Source organism: Elephas maximus, chromosome 2 (assembly GCF_024166365.1).
Source record: "Elephas maximus indicus isolate mEleMax1 chromosome 2, mEleMax1 primary haplotype, whole genome shotgun sequence".
Classification (NCBI taxonomy): domain Eukaryota; kingdom Metazoa; phylum Chordata; class Mammalia; order Proboscidea; family Elephantidae; genus Elephas; species Elephas maximus.
In genome coordinates, this window is record NC_064820.1 from 197,070,145 (window position 1) to 197,089,633 (window position 19,489).

The window sequence follows — 19,489 nt, forward strand, 5'->3', positions numbered from 1 at the left end:
ACCTATGTTTACTGGAGGATTTAGAAAGTTAAATGAGTACCCAGGACAAGACACATGCACAGAAAAAAACTTAAAAGACCCTGTTTTTACCACTCACTGATGTCTAGACTCAGTATAAGCCTGGCTAAGTGGTGAAGGTGTGCCACAACACAAAGTTAATATGCACGACCAGGAGACTTTTTTCCCTATATTTTATTTTGGGGTTTTTAGCTGCTGGAGTTCACAGAAATCTCTATCAAAATATAACTGAACACAAGCTAAAGAAGGAGATTTCATTAACCATACAGGACAATAAACATAGTCTTTGAAAAAAATCATTTCAAAAAGGTAATAAACAAATGGAACAACTGAGCTTTTAATGATCAAAAACAACAAACCCCGGGGAATGGGGAGAATCTGATTTTTCAGTTATCACATTATAATGTTCAAAACCCAGAAAAAAAAAAAATAATAATAATGTTCAAATGTCTGGTATTTTTAAAAAATCACAAGGCATACAAAGAAAGAAGAAAAGTATGGCCCATTCGAAGGAACAAAATAAATTGACAGAAAACATCCCTAAGGAAGACCAGATATTGGTCTTATTCAGCAAAGACTTTAATACAACTGTCTTAAATATGCTCAAAGAGCTAAAGGAAACCATCAACAAAGAACTAAACAAAATCAGAAAAACCGTTAACAAACAAAATGAAAATGTCAATGAAGAGATAGAAATTATTTTTTAAAAAACAGAAATTCTGGAGCAAGAAACTACAATAACTGAAATAAAAAATTCACTAGAGGAGATTAACAGCAGAAAAAAAAGAATCAGTGAACATTAAGATAGGACAATTGAAAGATTTTTTTTTTTTTTTTTTTTAAGGAGCAGGGGAAAAAATTAAAAAAATGAAGAAAGGTGAACACAGCCTAAAGAACCTTTAAGACACCATCAACCATATCAACACATGCATGCCCTCAGTCACAGGAGATGAGAAAGGGGCAGAAAAAGTATTTGGACAAATAAAGGCCAAACGCTTTCCAAATTTGATAAAAAGACAACGATCTACACATCCAAGAAGTTCAATGAAATCTAAGTACAGCAAACTTACAGACACATTATAATCAAGCTATACAAAGAGAAAAAGAGAATCTTGAAGGCAGCAAAAGAAAAAGCAGCTCATCACATCCAAGGGATCCTCAATAAGATTAGCAAGGAATTGTTATAAATTTAGCATGTTAAATATAATAATGCAGGCCAGAAGGTGGCAGGATGACATATTTAAAGTGTTAAGACAAAAAAATGGCAACCAAAACAAAACTGTCCTTCAAAATGAGGGAGAAATTAAAATAGTCTCAGATTTAAAAAAAGGAAAAGAAATTCCCAGATAAGCAAAAGCTGAAGAAGTTTGTTACAATTAGACGTGCCCTACAAGAAATGTTAAAAGAAGTCCTTCAGGTTGAAATGAAAGGACGCTAGACAGTAAGCTGAAGCTGCAGGAAGAAATAAAGATCTCCAGTACAGGTAACTACATGGACATTAAAAATAAAAGCCAGTACAGCTGTTTTTGGTCTGTAACTCCATTTATTATTTCCTACATGATTTAAAACATAAATTCATAAAAAATTTATAAATATGTAATTGGGCACATAACACATAAAGATGAAGTTTGTGAAAACAACATAAAAGGTGAGTGGGGAACAAAGTACATAAGGAACAGAGTTTCATATACTATCAAAGTTAAGTTGGTATCAGTTCAATCTAGATTGTTATAAATTCAGAATGTTAAATATAATCCTCATGCTAACCAAAAAGAAAATACCTAAAAAATATACAGAAAAATAAATGATAAGGGAAAATCAAAATGATTCACAATAAAAAATAAACTAAACACAAAAGGGAGGAAAAAAGTATGACTTATGGAAAGCAAATATTAAAATGGCAAAGTAAGACCCTGTTATAAGTAATTACCTTAAATGTAAACAGATAAAACTGTCCAATCAAAAGACAGAGATTGGGGAGGCGGAACCAGCATGGCGCCCTAGACAGACGCATCACTCCTTCCCTCTGCAGCAAAGACTTGAAAAACTAAGTAAAACAGATACAAATGTCAATCCTGGAATTCTAACCATCAAGTGACGGAAGGGATAAAGAACTAGATCAAACACAGAATGGAAGAAGAAACTGAAGGAAAACAGAGAAGGAGACATACAGAGTGGAGATCCCCTGCCAATGAACACAGCAGTGTTGCCATCTTGGAGCACATCCAGCAACGACCCTGGACAGGCAACTTCATGCAGCTCCCACCAGGAGACAAAGCACCCAGTAACCAGAGAACACAGAGCTCCCAACAGGAGACACAGTGCCTGGTAACCAGAAAAACAGACTTTCCTGCCCCCCACCCTGTGCCCCATACACCACCCCTACACCTTCCCAGCCAGCCATGCCATGTCACTTAGCTAGAGAGATACCAGCCGACTCTGACCCAGGCCCAGTTCCTGCAATGTTTTTTTTTTTTTTTTTAACCTTTCTTCCTTTTCTTTCTCCCTCCCACCTAGCCCCATGTTTCACCTCTACCACTTCCCAACAGGCCAAACTGTACCAATCAACTAGAGAGCTACCGGCCCATCACCACCCTAGGTCTACATTGCCCCCAACTGGCAAATCCTGTAATGTCTTTTTTTTCTTTCTTTCTTCCTCCCTCTCACCTAGCTCCAAACATCACCTCTATTCCTTCCCAACAGGCCATGCCATACCAGCATGGGAAGAGAGCTACCAGTCCACTGCCACACTGGGTCCCACCTGCCCCTACCACCTGCCAGTTCCTCACATACCATTTTCTTTCTTTCTTCTTTTTTTTCCCCTTTCTTTTTCCCTCCCACCTAACCTGATATGCCATCCCTATCCCTTCCCACCAAGCCATGCCACACTTCCAAAGGTAAAGAATAACCAGCCTACTGTCACCTCGAGTCCTCCCTGCCCCCACCCACCATGCCATTTTTTCCCCTTTCTTTTCTTTCTCCCTGCCACGCAGCACTGAAGGCCACCTCTACCTGTTCCTGCCTGGCTACACTGCACTACCACGGGTAGAGAGCCACCAGTCTGCCACCAGCCTGGGTCTGTCCCACCTACACACACTGGCTCCCACCATGCCATTTTTTTTCCTATCTTCCTTTCCCTTCTCCCTCCCACCTAGCCTCGTATGCCACCTCTACCCCATCCTGAAGGGCCATGCTACACTGTCACGGCTAGAAACCACTAGCCTGCTCCCACCCTGGGTCCACGGTGTCCCAACCTGCCAGTTCCTACTACGCCATTTTTTTTCCTCCTTCCCACCTAGCCCTGTATGTCACCTCCTCCCATTCCCACCAGCCCCCAGGTCTACCCCACACACCCCCCACCATCTACTCTTTTATTTTTTCTCTTTTCTATTCTTTGTTCCCCCCACCTAGCCACGCCCGCCACCCCCCCCTTCCCACCAGCCTTAGCTGTGCCACCATGGCTAGAGCATCCCCAGATCAGGCCCACTCCCACACTGGCCCTGCACTGCCCCTCCTGTCTGGACACTTGACGAGTTGCTGAAAAAAGGAACGTGAGAACATACCACTCCCTGTCCAAAACCCCTGCCTATCTGTCAAGGAGCTGTGAATGCTCCCACACTGCTGGACCAATATCAGGAAGTACACAGCACCTGCCCATTCCACCTCAGCTACCTTGCCAAACCGGTGTAGTGAAGTAGGCTTACCCCGCCTGCTGCTGGCCTGACCACCCCTGACAAGGTGGGGAGAGCTATCATGCCCGACAGATGAGCAAACAGCAAAGCATGCCTGCCCTGCCTGCCCTAACATATCAAAACAAATAAAAGAAGGAGGAAATAAAGAAACACACAATCAGTGAATACAGAAAATAATACCTTAATATCTCAGAGAGAGCAGACAATACCAAAACATATAAAAAAGCAGGACAAAATGGCTCCAGCAAGTGACCAAAATAAAGAATTGTAAGACTTTCCAGTAGAAGAAAAGGAAGTGGAACAACGTGATATAGAATTCAAAAGACTAATACTTAGGGCTCTTCAAAATATTAGGAAAGATCAAGGAAAACCAGACAAAACCACGAAAAAAATAGACAAAACCATAGAAACACCCACTAAAAGCCAACGAAAACATCGCCAAAATTAAAAAAATACACAGAAAAAGCAATAGAATAATTCAGGGAAATAACAAGAATAAAATGCCAAAATAAATAATCAGAAATTATACAAAAACAACAATTAGAAATCCAAAAGATAAACAACAAAATTTCAGAAATGGACAACTCAACAGAAAGTTTTAGGAGCAAATTTGAAACAATGGAAGACAAAATCGGCAAGACTGAAAAGAAACTATGGATGCCACTTTCAGGAAAATCAGAGAAAAGAATGATGAAAACCTAAGAATTAAGTGGGATACAATCAAGAGCAAAAATTTGCGTGTGTTCGGAGTTCCAGAACAGGGGGACAAAATGGAAAACAGAGAAGACTGTTGAAGATTTGCTCGCAGAAAACTTCCCAAGTATCATGGAAAAAGAAAAGGTGACCATCCAGGAAGCTCAACAAACCCCATATAGGATAGACCCCAAAAGAAAGTCACCAAGACATACCATAATCACACGACATATCATAATCACACTTGCCAAAACCAAAGACAAAGAATGAATTCTGAAAGCAGCTCAAGAAAAATGAAAAGTTACTTACAAACGGGAAACATTAAGTGCTATGCAGGCAAGAAGGCTTTATATATGAGATGACACATATAAAACCTTGAAAGAAAAAAACTGCAAACCAAGAATAACTCATGCTACAAAACTCTCTCCCAAATATGATGGTGCAATTAGGACATTTCAAGATAAACAGAAATTAAGGGAATTTGTAAAAACCAAATCAAACTTATAATAAATATTAAAGGGAGGCCTTTCGTTAGAGAACCAACAACATCAGACAACAACCCAAGTCTAGGACACACGGACAGCATCAGGCAGATACCAACCTTGATAAAGAACTCTTAGTAATAAAACAAAGAACAAAAGACTTAAAACAGGGAAACAGAGATGTCAATCTGTAAATGACGACAACATCAAAACAATAAAAGGGGGAATAAACAGTGTAGGTACACAACTTTCAAATGGAAAGGAAATCAAGTGATAGTAAGTAATAGAAGACAGGTTCAAACTTAGGAAGATAAGCATAAATTTCAAGGTAACCACAAAGAAAGCTAACAAACCTACTCATCAGAATAAAAAATATGAAAAACATAGTCTCGGTAAACATAAAATCTATAATAACGAAAGAAAAGAAAACCCATAAACAAAAGGAACTCAGCAGAGAAAAGAGGAACAAAGAATACATCAGCATCACAAAAAAAAAAAAAAGGCAGAACAATATGACAGCAATAAACTCATACCTGTCAATACTCACACTGAATGTAAATGGCTTCAACATACCTGTAAAGAGACAGAGTGGCAGAATGGATTAAAAAAGCACAACCCATCAATATGCTGTCTACGAGAGATACATCTTAGACACAAAGACATAAATATATCAAAAATCAAAGGATGGAAAAAAATATATCAAGAAAACAGTAACCAAACAAGGATAGGAGTGGCAATACTAATCTCAGATAAAACAGACTTTAAGGTAAAATCAGCCATAAAAGACAGGGAAGGACATTATATAATGATTAAAGGGACAATTCGCCAAGAAGGTATAATCTTAATAAATACCTAGGCACCCAACGACAGGGCTCCAAAATACATAAAACTGTAACAGCACTGAAAAGAAGAATATACAGTTCCACAATAACAGCAAGAAACTCCAACACACCACTCTCGGGCAAAGGACAGAACACCTAGAAAGAAACTCAAAGATAGAAAAGATGTAAAGGCCAAATCAAACAACTTGACCTCAAAGACATATACAGAACACTCAACAGCAGGAAAGTATACATTCTTTTCCAATGCACTTAGAACATTCTCCATAATAGACCACATTTTAGGCCACAAAGCAACCCTCAATAAAATCCAAAACACTGAAACAATACAAAGCATTCTCTCTGATCACAACACCATAAAAGTAGAAATCAGTAACTGGAAGAGCAAGGAAAAAAATCAAACACATGGAAACTGAATAATACCTTACTTTAAAACAACTGGGTAATAGAAGAAATCAAAGAGGGAATCAAAAAACTCCTAGAATCAAATAAGAATGAAAATACATCATACAAAAACATTTGCAACACAGCAAAGGTAGTGCTCAGAGGTCAATTTATAGCAATAAACGCACACATCAGAAAAGAAGAATGGGCCAAATCAAAACATTAGCCCTACAACTCGAACAAATAGAAAGAAAACAACAAAAGAAATCCAAAGCCACCAGAAGAAAGGAAATATAAAGGTCAGAACAGAAAAAAAGGACAGAATCAACAAGACCAAATGTTAGTTCTTTGAAAAGATCAACAAAATTGACAAACCACTGGACAAACTGACCCTCCCCCCACACCAAAAAAAAAACCAGAAAAAGAAGCAAATAAGTAAGAAATGAGATGAAAGACATTACAACAGACCCAAATGAAATAAAAAGGATCATAACAGAATATAATGAAAAAGTATATCCCAACAAATTGAGAACCTAGAGGAGATGGACAAATTTCTAGAAACACTACCTACCCAAACTAACACAAACTGAAATAGGAAATCTGAACAGACCCATAAGAAGAGAAGAGATTGAAAAGGTTAAAAAAAAAAAAAAAAAAAACCTCCCCAAAACAAACAAGTAAAAAAAAAGAACCCTGGCCCAGCCTGGAGACTTCTGCCAAACATAAAGAAGAGCTCACACCACTACTATTCAAACTACTTGAGAGCATAGAAAATGAAGGAATACTCCCAAATTCATTCTATGAAGCCAGCATAACCCTGATACCAAAGCCAGGCAAAGACCACAAAAAAAGAAAATTTAAAGACTAGTATCTCTAATGAATATAGATGCAAAAATTCTCAACAAAATTCTAGCCAATAGAATACAGCATCATATCAAAAAAATAATACACCACAACCAAGCAGGATTCATCCCAGGTATGCAAGGATGGTTCAACATTAGAAAATCAATAAATGTTATTCACCACATAAATAGAACAAAAGAATCATATAAGCATCTCAGTGGATGCAGAAAAGGCATTTGATAAAGTCCAACACCCATTCCTGATTAAAACTCTCAATAAAAATAGAAATAGAAAGGATATTCCTCAACATAACAATAGGCATCTATACTAAACCAACAGCCAACACCATTCTCAATGAAGAGACTGAAAGCATTCCCCCTGAGAACGGAAACAAGATAGGGATGCCTGTGATCACCACTCCTATTTATCATTCTGCTGGAAGTCTTAGCTAGAGCAATAAGGCAAAAAAAAAGAAAAAGAAAGGGCATCCAAACTGGAAAGAAAGAAATAAAACTATCCCTACTCGTAAATGATATGATCCTATACATAGAGAAACCCCAGGACTCCACAAGAAAACTATGGGAGCTAATAGATTCAGCAAAGTAGCAGGATATAAGATCAACATACAAAAATCAGCTGGATTGCTATACACCAACAAAGAGAACTTTGAACAGGAAATCAGGAAAACAATACTATTTATTTATAGCCCCTAAAAAGATAAAATACTTAGGAATAAATCTAACCTGAGACATAAAAGATCTATACAACTGAAACTACAAAACACATCCACAAGAAGCTAAAACAGGGCTACATAAATGGAAAAACATACCATGCTGATGGATAGGAAGACTTAACATTGAGAAAATGTCAATCCTACCCAAAGCAATCTACAAACATAATGCAATCCCTATCCAGATATCAACAGCATTAGTTTAACCAAATGGAAAAACTAATCATTAACTTTATATGGAAAGGAAAGAGGCCCTGGATAAGCAAAGCATCACTGAAGAAAAGAACAAAGTAGGAGGCTTCACACTACCTGATCTCAGAACCTGCTATACACAACCACAGTAGTCAAAATAGCCTGGTACTGATACAATGACAGACACATACACCAATGGAACATAATCGAGAACCCAAATGGAAATCCATCCACCTACAGTCAGCTGATCTTTGACAAAGAACCAAAGTCCATTAAGTGGGAAAAAGATGGTCCTGTTTAACAAATGGTGCTAGCAAAACTGGATATTCATCTGTAAAAACAAGAAATAGTACTCATACCTCACACCATATACAAAAATTAACTCAAAATGGGTCAAAGGCCTAACTATGAAACCTAAAACAATAAAGATCATGGAAGAAAAAAATAGGGACAATGCTAGGGGCCCTAATACCCGTAAACCAAACCCGTTGCCGTCGAGTCGATTCCAACTCATAGCGACCCAATAGGATAGAGCAGAACTGCCACATAGGGTTTCCAAGGAGCACCTGGTGGATTCGAACTCCTGACCCTTTGATTAGCAGCCATAGCTCTTAACCACTACGCCACCAGGGTTTCCAGGGGCCCTAATACATGGCATAAATTCAATAAAAGCCGTAACTAACAATGCAAAAACACCAGAAGATAAACTAGATAACTGGAAGCTCCCCAAAAGTAAACACTTATGTTCATCAAAGGCAAGCACCTGGTGGCGTAGTGGTTAAGTGCTACGGCTGTTAACCAAAGGGTCAGCAGTTCAAATCTGCCAGGCGCTCCTTGGAAACTCTGTGGGGCAGTTCTACTCGGTCCTATAGGGTCGCTATGAGTCAGAATTGACTTGACTGCGCTGGGTTTGTTGTTGGAAACCCTAGTGGCGCAGTGGTTAAGTGCCACAGCTGCTAACCAAAGGGTCAGCAGTTCAAATCTGCCAGGCGCTCCTTGGAAACTCTATGGGGCAGTTCTACTCTATCCTGTAGGGTTGCTATGAGTCGGAATTTACTCAACGGCACTGGGTGGGTTCATCAAAGACTTCACCAAAAGAACAAAAAGATAACCTACAGACCAGGAATAAAATTTTGGCTACGACATATCCAACAAGGGTCTAATCTATAGAATACTTCAACACCTCAATAACAAAAAAGACAAATAATTTAATTAAAAAATGGGCAAAGGAAATGAACAGACACTTCACCAAAGAAGACATTCAGCCAGCTAACAGACACATGAGGAAATGTTCACGATCATTAGCCATTAGAGAAATGCAAATCAAAACTACAATGAGATACCATTAACTGCCACAAATCAAAAAACAGAAAATATCAAATGTTGGAGAGGTTGTGGGGATATTGGAACTCTTATGCACTGCTGATGGAAATGTATAACGGAACAACCACTATGGAAAACGATAGGGTGCCTTTTTAAAAAGACAGAAATAGATACACCATATGATCCAGCAATCCCACTCCCATATCCTAGAGAAGTAAGACCCATCACACAAATAGACATATGCACATCCATGTTCACTGCCACATCATTCACAATAGCAAAAAGATGGGAACAACCTAACCCCCCAATAACAGATTAATAGATAAACAAATTATGGTACATATACACAATGGGATATTGCACAACAATAAAGAACAATAATGAACCCGCAAAACACCTTAAAACATGGATAAATTTGGGGGGCATTATGCTGAGTGAAATAAGTCAATCACAAAAGGACAAATATTGTATGAGATCACTATCATAAAAACTCAAGAAAAGGTTTATACACAGAAAAAAACAATCTTTGCCGGTTACAAGGGAGTAGGGGGGTGGAGAGGGGAAATCACTAACTAGATAGTAGACAAGTGTTAACTTTGGTGAAGGGAAAGATAACACACAATACAGGGAAGTCATCACAATTTGACCAAAGCAAAGCCATAGAAGCTTCCTGGATATATCCAGACACTTTGAGAGACGGAGTTACTGGGACTGAAACCTGGGGGCCATGGTCTTGGGAGACATCTAGGTCAACTGGCATAACAGAGTTTGTAAAGAAATCATTCTACATCCTACTTCGGTGAGTAGCATCTGGGTCTTAAAAGCTTGCGAGAAGCCATCTAATAATACATCTATTGGTCCCATCAGAGGAGAATGAAGAAAACAAAAGAGGCAAGGAAAGTTTCAGTCCAAAGGACTAATGGACCACACAAACCACAGCCTCCACCAGCCTGAGCCCAGAAAAACTAGATGGTGCCCCGCTACCACCACCAACCGCTCTGACAGGGATCACAATAGAGGGTTTCATGCAAAGTGGCAGAAGAATGCAGAACAAAATCCAAATTCACAAAAAAAGAACAGATGTACTGGTCTGACAGAAACTGGAGGAACCCCTGAGACTACAGCCCCTGGACACCCTGCTAACTCGGAGCTGAAACCACTTCCAAAGTCCACTTTTCAGCTAAAGACTAACAGACCTATAAAACAAACAATAACACATGTGAGGAATGTTCTTCTTAGTTCAATCAAGTATACTTGACCAAATGGGCAACACCTGCCCAAAAGCAAAAAACAAGAAGGCCAGAAGGGACAGGAAGCCTGGGTGAATGAACATGGCGAACCTGTGGTGTAAAGGGAAAGGGAGAGAGTGCAGACACACTGCAGGGATTGTAACCACTGTCACAAAACAATTTGTATATGAATTTTTGAAAGAGAAATCTAATTTGCACTGTAAACTTCCACATAAAACACACACAAAAAAAGACAGAAATTGGTAGAATGGATTTTAAAAACCAAACATGATTCAACTATCTGCTGCCTATAAGAGACTCATTTTAAGTCCAAATACACAAACAGCCTGAAAGTGAAAGGATGAAAAAACATATTCCACGCACAAAATAACCAAAAGAGAGCTGCTCTGAGTATACTTACATCAGACAAAATAAGCTTTTAAGTCAAAAACTGTTACAACAGAAAGACATTACATACTGATAAAAGCATTACTTTGTCAAAAAGATGTAACAATTCTAAACCTATAAGCACCAAACAAAAGAGCCCTAAAACCTATGAAGTAAATATTGACAGAATTTAAGGGAGAAACAGAAAGTTCTACCAAATAGTTGGAGACTTCAATACCCCAAATTCAATAATCTTCATCTAAACAGAAGAGCAATAAGGAAATAGAGGTCTCTAACAAAACTGTATACCAACTAGACCTAAAAGACGTGTATAAGCACTTCACTCACATCAGAATACACATTCTTCTCAAATGATCATGGAACATTCTCCAGGATACAGCATACGTTAGGCCACAAAACAACTCTCAATACACTTTAAAAAATTGAGTTCATACAAAGCATCTTCTCTGGACACAATGAAGCAAGAAATCAATAACGATTAAAAAAAAAGGAAAATTCACAAATATGCAGAAATTAAAAAAAATTCTTAAACCAACTGGTCAAAGAAGAAATCACAAGAAAAATTTAAAAATGAAACCAAACCCGTTGCCATCAAGTCAATTCTGCCTCATTGCGACCCTATACAACAGATTATAACTGCCCCATAGGGTTTCCAAGGAGTGGCTGGTGGATTTGAGCTGCTGACCTTTTGGTTAGCTGCTGAGCTCTTAATCACTGCACCACCAGGGCTCCAAAAATGAAAGCATGACATACCAAACTTATAAAATGCAGCAAAAGTAGTTCTCAGACAGAAATTTATAGCTGTAAACAACTACATTAAAAAATAAGAAAGATTTAAAGTCAATAACCTAACTTTACACCCTGAGGAACTAGGAAAAAAAAAAAAAGAAAAAGACCTAACTAAACTTAAAGCTAGCAAACAAAAGGAAATAATAAAGATTAGAGACAAAAGAAATAAATAACGGGAAAAATAATAGAATCAACAAAACCAAAAGTTGCTTTTTGAAAAGATCAACAAAATTGACAAACTTTAAGCTAGACTGACAAAGAGAAAATGAGAAAAGACACAAATAAAATCAGGAATAACAAGAATAAAAAGGTTTAAAAGAGAATACTATGAATAATTGCATGCCAACAAATTAAATAACCTAGATAAAATGGATAGCCTACAATCACATAAAATACCTAAACTCACTCAAGAAGAAACAGAAAATCTCAACAGACACATCACAAGTAGAAATTGAATTAGTAATCAAAAATACTAGCGAATACTAGTGAATTCTACCAAACATTCAAAGAAGTATTATCACCAATCCTCCTCAAGCTCTTCCAATAATTAGAATATGAAAGAACATTTCCTAACTCACTCTACGAGGCCAGCATTACCCAGATTCAAAACCCAGATACAGATATTATAAAAATAGAGAATTATATGTCAGTATTTTATACCTTATAAATACAGATGCAAAAAGTCTCAACAAAATACTAGCAAAGTGAATACAGCAACAGCATACTAAAAGACGGAATGTATCAATGTAATACATCATTAACAGAACAAAGGAAAAACACACACACATACACATATCCTCCCAGCTGATGCAGATAGAGGCATGTGACAAAATCCAACACCCATTCATGACAAAAAAAAAAAAAAAAAACACTCAGAAAACTAGTAATGGCAGAGAAATTCCTCAACATGATAAAGGACACTTACGAAAAACCTCCAGGTAACCACACCCATTGGTGAAAGACTAAAAACTTTCCTCAGTAATATCAGGAACAAGATAAGGATGCTATGTGTATAAATTGGAACTGCTATTAACCATTGTATTAGAAGTTCTAGCCAGAGCAATTATGCAGAAGAAAGAAATTAAAAGCATTCAAATTGGAAAGAAGTAAAACAATCCCCAATGACATGGTCCTATATGTAGAAAATCCAAAAAAAATCCACAAGAAAGCTACTAGACCTAATATACGAATTCAGCAAAGTTGCAGGGTACAATATCAATTTACCCAAATATCAATTGCATTTCTATACACCAGCAGTTAACAATCCAAAAGGGAAATTTTAAAAATTCCATTTACAACTGTAACTAAAAAAGTAAAATACTTTGGAATAAATTTAACGACTTGAACACTAAAAACTGCAAAACATTTCTGAAAGAAATTAAAGACCTAAATGAATGAAAATATATCCCATGTCCATGGATTAGATGACCTAATATCGTTAAGATGACTATACTGGTCAAAGCAATATCTACATTCAATACAATCCTTCTAAAAATCCCAGAGACGTTTTTTGCAGAAATAGAAAAACCCACCCTGAGAATCATATGGAATTTCAAGAGTCACCGAATAGCCATAACAACACTAAATAAGAAAAGCAAAGTTGAAGGACTCACATTTACTGACTTGAACACCTAATACAAATCTACAGTAATCCAAACAGTATTGTACTGACATAAGGATAAACACAGAGACAAACCGAATAAAATGTAGAGGCCAGAAATAAACCCCCACAAGTAGAGTTAATTGATTTTTGACAAGGATGTCAAGACAATTCAATGGCGAAACGATAGTCTTTTCAACAAATGGTGCTGGGACAACTGGATAGTCACATATTGGGGAAAAAAAAAGGGAAGAAATTGGACCCTATCTCACACCATATACAAAAAACTAAATCAGAATGGATCAAAGACCTAAATCTAAGAGCTAAAATTATAAAACTCCTAAAAGAAAACATAGGAAAAAATCTACATGGCCTTGAATTTGGAAATTGATTCTTCGATATGGCATCCAAAGTACAAGTTACAAAAGAAAAAATATATAAATTAACACTCATTAAAGTTAAAAACTTTTCTGCATCAATGGATACCATTAGGAGTTAAAAGACAACCACAGGATGAGAATAAATATTTGTAAATCATGTATGTGATAAGGGTTTAACATCCAGAACATAAAAAGAATTCCTACAGTTCAACAACAACAAAAAACAGAAGAAACAGCTGCCAACATCCATTAATAATCGGAACATGGAATATATGAAGTATGAACCTAGGAAAACTGGAAATCATCAAAAATGAAATGGAACACATAAACATCGATATCCTAGGCATTAGTGAGCTGAAATGGACCGGTAGTGGCCTTTTTGAATCGGACAATCATATGGTCTACTACTTGAAGAGGAATGGTGTCGCGTTCATCCTCAAAAAGAACATTTCAAGATCTATCCTGAAGTACAGTGCAGTCAGTGATAGGATAACAGCCATGGGCGTACAAGGAAGACCAGTTAATATGACTATTACTCAATATGCACCAACCACTAAGGCCAAAGATGAAGAAACTGAAGATTTTTAGCAGCTTCTGCAGTCTGAAATTGATCGAACATGCAGTTAGGATGCATTGATAATTACTGGTGACTGGAACACAAAAACTGAAAACAAAGAACGATGGGTAGTAATAGAAACCATGCCAGAGATCGCATGATAGAATTTTGCAAGTAGCCTTGGTGACGGAAACAATGCAGGAGATGGCATGACAGAATTTTGCAAGACCAACGACTTCTTCATTGCAAATACCTTTTTCACCAACATAAATGATAACTATACACGTGGACCTCGCCAGATGGAAAACGCAGGAATCAAATCGACTACATCTGTGGAAAGAAATGATGGAAAAGCTCAATATCATCAGTCAGAACACGGTCAGGGGCTGACTGTGGAACAGACCATGAATTACTCATAGGCAAGTTCAAGCTGAAGCTGAAGAAAATTAGAACAAGTCCATGAGAGCCAAAGTATGACCTTGAGTATATCCCACCTGAATTTAGAGACCATCTCAAGAACACATTTGACATGTTGAACACTAATGACCAAAGACCAGACGAGTTGTGGAATGACATCAAGGATATCATACATGAAGAAAGCAACAACAACAACTTAAAAATGGGCAAAGTACTTGAAAGACATTTTGCCAAAGAAAATGTAGAAATGGCCAGTAAGCACATGAAAAGATACTCAACATCATTAGATACTGTTGTTATTGTTGCTCTGTGCCCTCGAGTTGATTCTGACATTAATGATTAGAGGCATGCAAGATAAAACCACAGTGAGAGAGTACTTCACACATACTTGCTGTTTTAAGTTGCTGTCAAGTCAGCTCCAACTCATGGAGACCTCATGTATAACAAAACATTATCCGATCCTGCACCATCCCTATAATCACCGGTATATTTGAGCCCACTGTTGCAGCTATTATGTCAATCCATCTCATGGAGGGTTTCCTTCATTTTCACTGATCCTCTGCTTTATCAAATATGACCTTTCCTAGCAATTGGTCTTTCCTGTTGAGTGTCCAAAGTAAGCAAGACTAAGTCTTGCCATTTTTCACACATAATAGGATGGCTAAGATCAAAACATCAGAAAACTACATGTTGACAAGGACATGGAAAAATTGCAACACTCATGCATTGTTGGTGGAAATGTAAAGTGGTACAGCCACTGTGGAAAACAGTTTGGTAGTTTTTCAAAAAGTTAAACATAGAACACTAGCGAAAAAAAAACCACACCCGTTGCCATCTAGTCAATTTCGAATCATAGCAACCCTATGACCCAGAAGTTGCACTCCTACGTATATACTCAAGAGACCTGATGCAGGGACTCAATCAGATACATGTATGTCAATGTTTATAGAAACATTATTCACAATAGGCAAAAGGTAAAAACAACCCAAGTCTCTGTCAACAGGTGAATGGATAAACAAATGTGGTATAAACATACAATGGAATATTATTTAGCCATAAAAAGAAATTCTGATACAAGCTACAACATAGATGAATCTTGAAAACATTAAGTGCAATAACAACAACAACAAAAAAAAACAAATCTACTGCCATCGATTCCAACTCATAGTGACGCCATAGGGTTTCGAAGGCTGTAAATTTCTACAGAAGCAGACTGCCACATCTTTTCTCCCACGGAGCAGGGCTGTTTCAAACTACTGACCTTTCAGTTAGCAGTTGATTGCTTTAACCACTGGACCATCACAGCTCCAGATACAAAAGGACAAATATTACATGATTTCACTTACATAGGTATATAAAAAAAAAATAGAAGTAGCAAATTCATAGAGAAAGAAAACAGAACAGTGGTTACTAGGGACTGAGGGGAGGGGAAAAAGGGGAGTCAGTGCTTAATGAGTATAGAGTTTCCTCTTGGGATGATGAAAATGTTCTGAAAATAGACAGTGGTGATGGTCACACATAATACATTTTATGCCACTGAATTTAGGCCAATGAGAACTTTAAAACTCTTATAACAGTAACTTTTGTTATGCATCTCTTGCCAGAATAAAGTAAAAATTAAAACAGTAATAACAAGTCAGGTGTAGAAATCAAATTGAATCATAAAAATATTCAACAAATTTCAAAAAGTGCAGAAAAAGAGGAAAAAAGAAACAAAGAACAGTTGGAACAAATAAAGAGCAGTTAGCAAAATGGTAGATTTTAACCCAACCACATAAATAATTACTTTAAATATTAAACACATCAATTAAAAGACAAAGACTTTCAGACTGGATAAAAAAGCATGACCCAACTGAATAAAAAAGTAAAATTTACTTAGGATATAAATATCCAGAATAACCAATTAGACGACTATCAACAGTCTACCAATGGTGACAAAAATTTAACCATACATTCATAAAGATTACTGTATTTTAAACAGTCACTATTACCTAAAATCCTCAAGACTGAAAGTAACTCCAATATATTCAACAGATCTAATCATACAGTCAAACATAAGGCAGAAATTTCCCAACAAAGACCTATTAATGGTTAATCATCTTAGTATAAGAATTATACCTTAAATCAATTCAATTTAAATTAATAGTGAAAGAAATTCTTGTCAACTTCAGTCAACTGTTGTAATAATTCCAACTAGTTACTGCAGTAAAAAATTCACTGAAATACTTGAACATTTAACATCACATTAAAATGTAAAATAAGTCATTATTAAATGACTTCACAATCGAGTAACAAATACAGAAAGCAAATAGAAATGACCGTAATGGTAAAAACGGTAATTTTATTTGAGCCTCTACTAAGTGACTTTCCAAGCAAGTGTTATTAAAAAAAAAAAAAAGTGTTATTACCTGCATTTTATTGATAAGGGAACAGTAGGTTGAAAGCAGTGACTTATCCAAGATCTACACAGTAAGGGTTGTGAAGCAAGGTTTCAAACCCAAGTATGCCGAAGGTCACATTCTTTCATTTTAATACTCTGCCACTAGTCAACTGTATAAGCTGTAGGAATTTTTAGGAATTGCTTATAATGGAATCCAGAATAAACAGCAAGCACATACATCATTATTCAGAGAGCTCTCTCTTCCTAAGGAAACACTAGTATTGATTCTATAACTGTTGTAATTTCCAAACCACTCTCAACACAATAATGAAAACATACGTGCAATTTTCCTTTTAGCCAAACACTTTGCTCTGTTTGGTTGTTTTGTCTTCATTTTCTGCAATCCATTCTCCTCCTTTGGCTCCTGCTGCAAAAGAAAGAAATATGATCAGGGTGGCTACCACTAAAAGTAGTATTCTATCTCCTCCATCTTTTCTAAGGCTAAAGACAATATAGAGGTCTTTAAGCCACTGAAGGGTATTCATTTATTTTAAAACAGTACTTAAAGTAAAAAAGCAACAGACTAAGGAAAAATATGGAACATTTATCAGATTAAGGGCTAGTATTCTTTATACATAAAGACAAGAAAAAAAGACAAGAGCACTTATAAGTCAATAAAAAACCAACAATAATTATCCTCCTCTCATAGGCAAAATTCACAAGGCAGTTCACAGAAGATATACAAATGGTTCCTAAGTGAAAAGATGCTTAACTTCACCTGGAAAATTCAAATAAAACAATTAGGTAGATACTATTTTTTACTTATACAAATATAAAAATAAACAGGTTTTCTAAAACAATGTTGGCAAACAGGTCCTCTCCTATACCACTAACTGAATGGAATGAATCTGTTTAGAGGGTAAAAATTGGAAATAATCTCTAAAATCTTACATATACACACCCTTGGATTAAGCAATCCACATCTAGGAATTTATTCTGCAGATAAACTCATGTATCAGCATGACATAGGCAAAATGACGTTCAGGAAGAATTTTTGGTTCTTGTAAAAAACTGTAAACAACCTAAATCAATGCTACTAGAAGTATGATCTATAGACTGGTGGCAATCAACAAATTTTTACTAATTTCCAACAACAACAAAAAAGTACAGAAATTGGGAATAAACATTTAGAAAGTTTTACAGAATTCGACATTGCTACAACATCCACATATATTTAAGGGCTTTCTTGGTGCAAACTGCAGATTAGTCATGTACAGTACAACCAGATTATCATCTGAGATATTTTCAAGTTAGTTGTTCATTAGAACCCAAAGTACATAAATATCTGAGGAAATGGAGGCATTTATTTATTTTATAACTTATTTTTACACATGTTAATTTTGAAGAAAGACTGTCTTTTTAATCATAGTTCAACACTATTAGCTAAATAAAAGTAAGCTTGTATTGTTTATTTTTTAATCCTAATTTTCAGATGTTGAAATGAGCTTCACTGGACTTTTGTCATCATGAAAAGAAACTTTTCTGAATGTGGCAGTAGTACTAGACTAAATGATGATGATCCAAATGATCGGGAAGGGAAAAAAAAAGTTTTGTTCCACTTTTATTCAGAAATATGATTCTTCATATACAAAGTTTGGTTTTGTAGCCTAATTGCTGGTGAAGTATGAAGATCAGTGTCTATGTTTGTATGTACTGACTAATGACGCTACCAAAACTTAAGCAGCATTTACATACAAAACATTAAGAATAAGTTTAAAAGCAAAAGAATTTTTCAATGAAAGAGTACTGAACTAATAAGCAGACACAAACAGATCTTTATATTTTCATATATAAATGTTACTGCTTTGTAGGTTTCGTATAAATACTGGATTTGGTAAGACTAAAAAATGATATACAATTGCCAAGAAATTACTGAAATGCTGCAAAGATGTCTGCTTGGAAATGTTGGGTGAATCTGAGATAAACAAAATAGCCCAAGTACCACGCTCCAGTGACAACATAGCTCAATGCTTTCAGGGAGTAGGTCATGATAGGGAAGATCAAGTTATAAAATTATAAAGCCAGCAACTTCATAAATATACAGTGTCTTAGTTTCTTAGTGCTGCAGTAACAGAAACACCACAAATCGGTAGCTTTAATGAACAGAAATTTATTTACACAGTTTAGGAGACCAGGAGTCTAAATTCAGGTCATTGGCTCTCGGGGAAGCCTGTTTCCCTATCTGCCCTGGAGGAAAATCCTTGTCTTGGTTTCTCTAGTCCAGCATTCCAAAGTTCCCTGGTGATCTCCACATGGTATCAATCTTTCCCCTATTTGTGTTTGTTTGTCTAAGTGTTCTAGACTGCTCTTTACATCACTCAGAAATGATTTAGTTTGGGATACAACCTACACTGATATGGCCTCATTAACATAGAATGTACCCTCTTCCAAAACGAATTATATTCACAGGTATGTTGTTGTTGTTGTGTGCCATGGAGTAGAATCCAACTCATAGCGATCCTATAGGACAGAGT

The 19,489-nt window shown here is 36.6% G+C and overlaps 1 protein-coding gene across 2 annotated transcripts in view; it reads right to left on the reverse strand.

Annotated features, from left to right (window-relative positions):
- LOC126070315 (BRCA1-A complex subunit RAP80-like) overlaps positions 1-19,489 on the reverse strand; it is a 186,671-nt gene that overhangs the window by 126,134 nt on the left and 41,048 nt on the right. Inside the window, exon 3 of one of the 2 annotated variants that reach the window (XM_049874381.1) lies at positions 17,295-17,382. In XM_049874381.1, coding sequence (XP_049730338.1) covers positions 17,295-17,382 — 88 coding nt within the window. The remainder of the gene's footprint in view (positions 1-17,294; positions 17,383-19,489) is intronic. The other variant, XM_049874382.1, reaches the window with a different exon arrangement.